The sequence below is a fragment of the Rhipicephalus sanguineus genome, chromosome 5 (assembly GCF_013339695.2).
Source record: "Rhipicephalus sanguineus isolate Rsan-2018 chromosome 5, BIME_Rsan_1.4, whole genome shotgun sequence".
Lineage (NCBI taxonomy): Eukaryota > Metazoa > Arthropoda > Arachnida > Ixodida > Ixodidae > Rhipicephalus > Rhipicephalus sanguineus.
The window spans coordinates 186,488,198-186,498,175 of NC_051180.1; the positions used below are offsets into that span (position 1 = coordinate 186,488,198).

General features: G+C 47.2%; 1 protein-coding gene across 1 annotated transcript; it reads right to left on the reverse strand.

Moving 5' to 3' along the window:
- Window positions 1–461: 461 nt before the first annotated feature.
- On the reverse strand, window positions 462–1,397 carry LOC119395144 (uncharacterized). Its single transcript, XM_037662431.1, has one exon. It carries the CDS (start codon window positions 1,395–1,397, stop codon window positions 462–464), a length of 936 nt encoding a protein of 311 aa, XP_037518359.1.
- Between the last annotated feature and the right edge of the window lie 8,581 nt (window positions 1,398–9,978).

Consider the following 9,978-nt stretch of genomic DNA (forward strand, 5'->3'; position numbering starts at 1 on the left):
TGGCGGCATCCCGGGGCGGCCGCGGGGACTATGCAGCTCTCACGATTCTCAATTCAGCCAATGACCGTGGACGTTGGGTTTATGACATTATTTGTCGAAAGAAGAGCGACCGGTTTCTAGCGTACTTTGAGGATTATTTGTAAATTTCAGGCCGCGTGCTGCGCTATACTGTTTGGCTCACGTGTTATCAGGAGTCGCGACTACCGACCGGCAGTGTTTTCTGACCATACTCAAGAAGTGTTGCCGGGCCCCTTTAATGAGCGCGAGAGCTTCGACGGACACCGGCGGTGGTAGCGGCGGCATACAACATCGCCACCAAAATCGGCTGTTCTTATGAGCTTATAAGAGCTTAAGCTTTAAAAGATAACAAAATGAAAACTGAAATGTGCACTGCGTCCTTGTTTACAGGTAAACAACAAAAGCCCAGTCAGCTCTAGCCAGCGTGCTGGCGTAAAAAGGAATTATTGTATTTCCTGCCAAAACAGCGACAGCTTCGTCCACGAAATGAGCAGTCGGTCCCTAAGCCAGTAATACGCACTCTGGGGAACGAACGACATTGCTTTGACATATGAGTAATAGCAGCCTTCGAAGCTAGCTGGTTCTCCTCTCCTCGCGCCAATGGCTTCGGCCAATGTTCCTGTCACGTACACGTCTTCAGGAAGAACCGGCGGATGAGTGTCGGAGGCTCTGAGAAGTGGTCGCACGACCCTTCGTGTCAGCATGTACGCACAACCGGAAAGAAAGCCACCGTGGTCCGGGCATCTCCTGACTGAGTGCTGGGCCGGGGGTTCACTGCACGGATCGCCATGAAGAGAAACGAAGGAACCGAACATGTCAAGCTCCTCCGCGAGCTTCACGTTGAGCTCGTAGGATGCTTGAAGAAAGCGTGCATTCACGCGGCCCTGGTCAGTGATTTTTATCACAAAGGGAGCAGCCGTACAGAACTCATCCACCCAGCGAAGCAGCACGAGGGTCGCCAGAGAGGCAGTCTCCGGAATGCCCATGTAGTTACCCAACACCATGTCGGCGTTCGAATCTCGCTCGCGCTCCACATGTGCCAAGAGCGACAAATTGCTCGGCCTCCCGGTGAAAAAAATTAGCTTCACACTAGATGATGCGTTTCTTGTGTACCAGAGGTTGGCGCGGATGATGTTCCTGTGGTGGGTGGCGCTCGGTAAAGAGCTGACTGCAATGACGTAGTGCACCGGTACCAGGGATTGTTGGCAAATGTTCCTGAGTGAGTCAGCGAAGCTCAATTTCACCTGAGCGGTGCTGTTGAACATCTCGAGATGGGCGTTGTTGTCACCCTTAGGAGCCGTGCAGCTCAAGCAGTGCGGGGAGGAGCGATTCTGTGCACGGCGAGTCTTAAGCCAGGTGATGGTGACGAGCCCTGCCATGGAAATCACCAGAACGAGTACTCGAATCTGAAATGAACAGATGAAATATATTTATTACGGCGAAAGCCTTAAAGTACTCGAAAAAAATGCTACCATGACCGGAAGCGCACCGGTGCGCGAGCTGTGCGTTCACTTCGTTTTTGCGGCCTTCGTGCGATTAAAGAAAGAAACCTGTGCTCGCATGACTCTCTCTACATTGCGAAAGCGCGAAACCAAGGCGACAAAGAAGATGGCGGTTTCCTGGCGCAGGAGACGTGGAAAGCTTCCGCTGAGTGCAGCCGGCGGCTTGGAGAGCATAAAAAAAAGCGGCTGTCGCGTAACTCGAACTCTGAAGTCATGGGAGAGAAAGCCTGACTGTGCATTGTTACGTCCGGCGCCTGTGCCGAAGGGGAAGCGAGTTCTCTGTTCTTGGAACTATTCGCAGAAGGACTGCTTGCCCGCTGACAGTTGTTCAAACCCGTGGATTGCCCTCCGGAGCCTTGAGTATGAGGCGCCATGCAGCCCTACACCGCAAGGTGATCGACCGGGCGACCGAAATGGTTTGCGGTCACCACATTATACTTGAGGAGACAACGGCGTCAGCGCGGATGACGACCCGTTCCCACTAAGCTAGCGGTTAGGTGCTTCGGGACGGCAGGCCCTTTCAAAAGTGAAGATGTCTGCGCGTGTGTGGGCGCGCGGTTCCAGGGGTGGTTCCAAGGGGGGGGGGGGTTCAAACCCCCCCCCCCCCCGACGATTTTCAACTTTGCTTGCGTATATATGCGCGCACCCATACACACGCACGCACGAACATACATAATATGGCTAACCCCCCCCAAACCCCCCATCCCGAAAGAAAATTCTGGCTACACCCCTGCGCGGTTCCTCACCTTTCAAGAAAGGAACCCCTTTGTGCCACAAGTGGAGAGTGCGGTCGCTACGCCCCCGTCAACGACGTTGACCTGGGCGGGTGTGGGCGGCCCCCTTGAAAGTGGTTTGTGTGATTGGACTGTTCAAATTTGAAGCAATTTCCCCGTCTAGGGATCTCGGGAAAATATACACTTTATAATGAGCGAACGAGCTCAGTATCGACACAAAATTAGCTAAACATGTTATTTGTGGCACAATGCTTCAAACACGAAGAAAGGACAGAGAAAGAGACAGATCTTCATGTTTCAAGCATTGCGTTAGAAATAACATGTTTAGCAAATTTAGGCACCAACTCACCCAGGAACAAGTTCTTCTAGACGACACGAAATGCTCGTCATGCGTACTCTTACGTATGTACAGCTACTTGTGGCTGCCAACGACAGTGACATCATCAATGAGCTCTCCACAATTATTTTTTTTCGTGCAATGTGGGACAGCAGAATTTGCACGCAAATCGGCAATGAAAAGTGTGGCGGCCTAAAAAATCAAATCATGCAGACATGGACGAGTGCACAGACTGCGATTACCTTAAAGCTTCTTGCGCAGATACTCCGCACTCTTCTGCCTCGTGAAGAGGGAAATCCAAGAGAAGCCATGATTGTTACGACGCGGCGTCTGAAAACACCGGAAACACGATAATATAACCAAATGAAAATATTTATCACAACTATGGACAAATGCAAGTTCATTGTACAAGCGACCTATCGATAGACTTCCTGTCCTCACTTCGTTCAGAATTTTCTGAATTCATCCTAAGTGACATATTTCCCATACCTGTTTCTTTTGTGTAAGAGAGCTTTGCCATTGGCTAAACCATTTTCAGTGATACAGGCAACGCCAAAGTTGTCCAGCGTAAGAAAACATTTTAGCAACAATATGTAGGTTTGCGGGAGTCGTTCCACCTTCTTGAAGCAGCGCGAAAAAACGAGGACAAAGAAGGAACACACACAACACGACCAGCGTTATTCCTGCTGTGTGTGTTCCTTCTTTGTCGTAGTTTTTCCGAACTGTTTCAAGTTATTCTCAAGATAACGCCTGACGAACAATTATAGGGCAAGAATGTCTCGTAAATTTGAGTCGCGCCACATTGACAACGATTTTGGCTCATAAGTGATCTTTCCTATTTCCCGGTACAATTAGCTAATAAAATGATTGCCAATTTTTTTTATGGAACATTCTATGATCAGAGATGAATGCGAGTGCGGGGCCGAATTAGGGAAGCTTTTCGTTCGGGTAGGCCCGCAGTTTGAAAACAAAGTAAGGCGCAAGTTATGGAGAAGATGGAAGCTCGAAGAGATTAAAAAAAATTACACCATTTTCCGCTAAAGGGGACCATGAGGCGATGCGAAGCCGGAGCACTTGCACGATCACGTTCCGTTCGCGTTCCTTGGGCATGCTACCGACCTCGCTTCGTGGAACGCGAAGAGGAACGCTACGCGCGTCTTGTCTTCCCTCTAGCCTGGCCGTTAATTCTGACAGGGCGAGCGGGGAACGCGGTCGACAGGCGTGCGAGAAGGGGGCAGCGTAGGAGAGGAGCGAGAGGGGGAGGGAACGCGCATGCGCTGGTGCTCATCGCGGCGTTGCGCAGGAGAGAATTTCGGCACGTCTAGCCCGCGTTTCAGAGGAAGTGTGGAAAGGGGGAGCCGAGAGGGGACGGGGAGAGGGGTACGGGAGAGGGTAAGTGGAGAGAGAGAAAGGGGAGAGGGAAATGGGAGAGTGGGAAAGGAAAGAGGGTTAAAGTGAAGAGGGGATGTTGAGAGGCTGAGGGGAGAGGGTGAGTGGAGAGGGGAAAGGAGAGAGGGGAGAGGGGACGAGACAGGAGGAATGGCGAGGGGGAGTGGAGAAGTGGTGTGTGGAGAGGGTATGCGGATGCGCAGTAAGGGTGGTCACGCCGCACACCACCACCACCACCGGATTGAACTCCGCCATAAGATACTTCGCATCTAAAATTCCGGAACGTGGGTTGTAGCTGGAGCCTTTTTTTACGCTTGTCTTCTTGAAGGCCGCAACTTGCTCCAGCGACACCGCGTGTTCAAGAATTCCTCGCAGACAAAGTAAAGCACATAAAACGATAAACGACAGCGCTATAGTAAGAGATTTAAAGGGACACTAAAGAGAAACAATGAATCGGTTTAGATCGATAAATTGTGCTCTGAGAACTCTAATGTCGTTAATTTCACCATCATAGGCATAATAATAGAGGAGAAATCAAGTTCAAAGTCTAATTTGTTAAAGTTTCGCGCCGAAATCTCCCCGCGTGATGTCACGGATTTCAAAGTAACAAAATTACGCCAAACTTGGTATGTTAAGTCTATGGCCCCATCAAAGGACAATGTAGTTCATGTTTACCGATTAAGAACGACGTAGGCGCCGTCAAAACATGTGACCTCACGGCGAATGGTGCAGAAACTTCAAGGTGGCGTCGCCACCCACATTTTCTTTTTGCGCGTTTTCTCGCTTACTAAGCGACTTCTCGCAGCAAGCGTGCTGTTTTTGGTACCGTGAAAGACTACTTTACTAATCTGACAAAACATTTTTTGCTCTTTAGTATCCCCTTAATGAAACGTTTTCTATACACATATACGGATGTGTCCTTAACAACCGCTTATCTCGCTGTCGAATATAACAAACAATTTTCTTTATCTGGTAGCAGGACCGAAGGTGTGGTCACAGAATATGGATTTGCCTCTGCAGCTTCGAAGTGCCTTCACTCTTCGTTCGGAATTGATCGTTGCAAAGAGCATATGGCCGCTTTCGATAATAACATCCTGAGTGGTTTTGAATCCCTTCCAGCTCTTGAAATACGGAAGCATATCAAGCGCGCTGATTGGTTGAAAAGACACAGCGAGAAAGCATAATGAGATGGGCAATATTATACTATAGATGTTGTTTTACGTAACAAGAACGAATGATTTTTTAAAAAGCGGTTAATCTCAACTGAATGAAAGCAGTGGCATAAGGTTTGCCGTCGTGTGACGCTCGTTAGGGTACTTTATATGGCGTTTAACTAGTCGGTTAACTAAGATCAATTATGCAGTCTTTTTTAATATTCACTTTAGGACCAAGAGCGTTTCTTCACTTTGTGGAGGGTATTCGAAAACAACCGATTGACCACGCAGCAACGTCGCATGCTTTGTGTTACCGGTGTTTCAGAAAGCCCGCGAATATCAAATACAACCATGCGAGCGCGCTCATGCTCTACCGTACTAGAGCGCTCTCAACCGTGCTACAAGTGAAACGATAGGCGCGCCTGACCGTGAACCTCTCGCTTATCAAGGGAGCACTTATCTACTCGTTCTGCGATAGAACGGAACGAAACGTCACGAGAGGACGAGGGAGCAAACAGCCGATAGGTGAACTGAGGGAATTCACAAGTGTTTTCATCGCATGAAGAAATATAGAGCAGTTATAGCTGAACATCAACATTGGCAGGCATTGTTTTCAAAGCTTGAAATTGAAGAGCGCGGTGACTAACGATTTGTTTGTATTACTGTCTTGATTGGTGCAAGGAGGTGTCGCAATTTCACAAGACGTGGCTAGGGGTAGCCTACTTATGGACGGGGAATAACTGCAGAGAAAAGAATTGTGCGATAGTGTATTGCATAAGCACAAATATTAAGGAATTTGGCAATGGGGCCCAAATCATCCTTCTAGGGGACATAAATGCCCATATACATGACCTTGACGGATATTTAGACACCAGTGGGAAGTTATTGCTAGATCTCCTCGAGCAACATACTCTCGAGATAGTTAACACGGGGCCTAAATGTTATGGGCAGATCACGCGAGAAGTCGGAAACAAGCAATCGAATATTGATTATTGTCTCATGACTGAAGGAATATGTCGCAAACTGAGAGAAATGAGAATAGACGAGGAAGGGATTAAAAGCTTGGGTAGTGATCACAAAAGCACAACATTTAAATCACAAACAAATAACGAATATAGCCACAAATTCGAGAAAGAAGCAGACAAAATACCAGGCAAGGACTGTGGATATAGTGAGCTGTTACCTGTGGTGACCAAAGAAATGAGGAAAGGAAATAGGAAGACAAATAGTTGGTGGAACAAGGAAATCCGGGAAGCGATCGAGAAGCGACCTGAAGCACCACGGGAGCATAGAAGGGCAGAAAAGTGGAATCGGCCGCAGGAAGAAGTAAATAAAATATAGGAAATATATTTAGAGAAAAAAATTCATTCTACAGAAATTGGTAGAGGCAAAAATTAGAGGTCAAAGTAAACGCTGGGTGAGGTAAGTTCACCAAAAAAAAAAAGAAGGCCACGCAAAGGGTATTTTGGAGCCACTTGAAAGCGCTTGGGAGGAAGTCTGTCACAATGCAACAACATATTGTAGATGAAGGAGGACATCAATTGGAAGGGTATGAAGCGCTAGGTTACATCCGATCGGTAACAGCCGATTCTTTTAAAAAGAGCGTCAAGGAGATTTCCCCGCTGAGTAAAAGCATGAAGGAGAGCACAACCAAGGAAGAGCTGATACTCGAGAATTTCAACTGGAAAAAGGCTGAAGGAAAAAAAAACATGGTTGATCTCTCTGTCATAGGAATCGGTGTAACACGAAAACAAAATGTGTCTTCACAGACGTAGTTGAGCGTTTGTTGTGGATTGTTTCGCCCCAAGGGCGAAGGAATGAACGCTGTAGCAACAAGTTGTAATGTCACGTGAACAACGGCAAGCAGCTCGAAACTTGCAACGCGCTGCTGAAGCAGAAAGGACGCACGGAACGAACATACACAGGATGAGCGCGAACTAACAACTGTCACAGCTCGACAGTTAAAGCGAGCTGATCAAATACAAAGGAGGACGCACGAAACGAGCGCATAAGTATACACAGGATGAGCGCGAACTGTCACAGTTGTAACTTATTTGTTACAACTTCGCACTCTCTGTAACTTCAGCGCAAACTTGCGGTGACAGCGTAAGACGTACAAGATAAGTGCGCGTGCAGGAGTGACAACGCCCTGTAGAGGGGCACGCTCATCTCAACGCGTGAGGCGACGCGCGCCGTTCGAGCCCTTCGCGCCATTTCGCTAGTGATAACGAAAACACGCTGATGTACCGCGATCTCTGAGTACAGCCACCGGCAAATGGTGTTTATAAATAGCACGCCGTTGGTATGTCGAAGAACGTGCCGTCTGTGGCGGAGTCGTTTTGCGTTGCGCGTTGGGGATCGAGGGGTCGTAAGTTCGACTCCCGGTGGTGGAACTTTTTCTTCTAGTTTTTTCTTTGCCATATGTTAGTCTTTATATTTTAGAACGTAATATCCGTGACGGAAATGCGTCAGTGGAGCCGTAGTGGACGCCGGCATAAAACACTTTCGTGATAAAATCGGCAAGTCCCACATCTTGTGGGAATCGGTTTCATGCGACGCGGTCAGCGTGTAGTTCTATGCTGCAGATTTTGGCGTTGATACAAGCGTTATGAGGTGGATCGACGTGTTTTTTTAAGAGTAGTAGTTGTGTGCGCATCGGGGGCTTACCAGGCACGTCGACAAAAGTGGCGTTTAAAGGGTACCTTATGGTCTCACGTAACGTCCACATTCACGTTAGAGCACATACGTCAGTATTATCGAAACGAAGTGTACTTTATCATACGTAATTTTTGTTGGCGTATTCCTCCGGGGTCGAGCAACGCTTGAATATAAATTGCTGAATCATAGGAATACAAATGTAATGTTTACTAGAATGCCATAAAAGCGGAGCCAACACTGGAACCACAGACGTTAACCCTGCATGACGCCTGTATCGTAGGAGCATATATGTAGTGTTTATTCTTTGTTATAAAATTAGATAGCCAGCACCACAAACCCAATTGACGTTGCACCGATATTACGCCTCCATAGGGTGTTTTTCCAAAGCCGTTTCTAGAGCTGGCGTAGCTCTGTGGTAGAATACCTGACTGCCACGCAGAATGCTTGGGTTCGATTCCTGCTGGGATCCTAATATATTCTTTGCATTCATCGGGTCAACGCTGTCAATGTCGGCTTTTCTTAACGCTTTCGCAGTTGAATTGTCAATGCCTGTTCTCGTTGTTTCTGGGTAGATATAAACTGTCAATCACCTGTGGTGCATACCCTTACACCGCGGCCCGTGGTAAACGGCTACCTGCCAATTTTGGTCCACACCAAGTTAAGGAGGCGACCGCGAGAGCACACAGACGTAGGCGGATAGATAGACAGATAGATAGATAGAAACGGCCAAGGTGCCTAGGGTTGGCTAAGAAATGCATGCCATTTAAAAATTCGGCAGATCCCACGCGTTGTGGGAATCGGTTTTATGCGAAGCAAGAAGCGAGTACTTCTATGCTGCATGTTATTTATGGCTTTGAGCAAAGCGTTACGAGGTGGATTGACTTGTTTTTGTAAGCGTAGTAGTAGTGTGCACATCGTGGGCTTACCAGACACGTCGACAACACTGGTGTTTAAAAAGTAACTTATGGTGCGACGTAACGTCAGCCCTCACGTTAGAGTACATACGTCAGTATTATCGAAACTATGCGCAGTTTACGGTGCAATCATGTGAATATCATATGTAACTTTCGTTAATGTAGTATCTGAGTAGGTGCAGCGCAATGAAACGAAGACAAGAGAAGACACATAAATAACATAGACTGGCGCTGACTTCCAGCTGATTTATTGAAAAGCATGAAACCCGCTTTTATACATGCGCACACGTTATCAACAACTCAAACGCATCATGGGAGAGCATACAAAACATGCATCTCTTTGTCACTTAGATACACACTTGGCATACTTACACACTTGATACCGGATTTCCTAATGTGAGCTGCCTCTATCATTTCTCTTTCAGTTTTTGTTTTTGCATGCTTGATAAAGGTCGCGTCATCAAAGTGCGGAGTGCATTTACACTTGCTGCAGTGATCTGCAAGATCTCCGCCTGCATTGTTTTTTACATAAAAAAATGCTCACATTCTCTGATGTTGAAACATCGGCCCGTCTGTCCAATGTACTCTTTTCCACAGCTGAGTGGTATCTTGTATACCACGTAAGTTACACAATCGGTGTAACGATGAGCATGCTTCTTTGTGAAGGATTTCTCCTTTGGTGACCATAGGGCAAATGTGACCTAACTTACGTGGCGTTTTCTGTGTTTCGGTGTTTTCTGCGCCATGTAAGTTAGGTCAGATGCCGGTGCAGCTGACGCCATAGAGGACGATGCAAGTGATGTCGCGAAAGCAAAGTTGCTAATGCATTATGAAATACTTTCGCCGTCAGAAATCTCAGACTTTGTAGAAAACGAACGAGTGGACTTGCAACAGCAACTGGATACGTGCCGCCGAACAGTAATACCACTGCGCGTGCAGTACACACGCACTGCTGTCAATGAAGACGTGGTAATGGTGACTGCAGTGCATCGCCACACATTCGTAGAAGTACTGGTGTGATCTGCAAAACAAAGGGCCGATATGCCCTTCACCACATTTTAAATGCGATGGATTCCCACGGTACATGGAATATGCCTAATTTTTAAATGCGAGGCATTTCTTAGCGAACATCTGCGACTTTGGGCGTATCTATCTATCTATCTATCTATCTATCTATCTATCTATCTATCTATCTATCTATCTATCTATCTATCTATCTATCTATCTATCTATCTATCTATCTATCTATCTATCTATCTATCTATCTATCTA

Coding starts and splice junctions, on each gene's coding strand:
- LOC119395144 (XM_037662431.1), bottom strand. CDS start 1,397: ATGGCAGGGCTCGTCACCATCACCTGGCTTAAGACTCGCCGTGCACAG.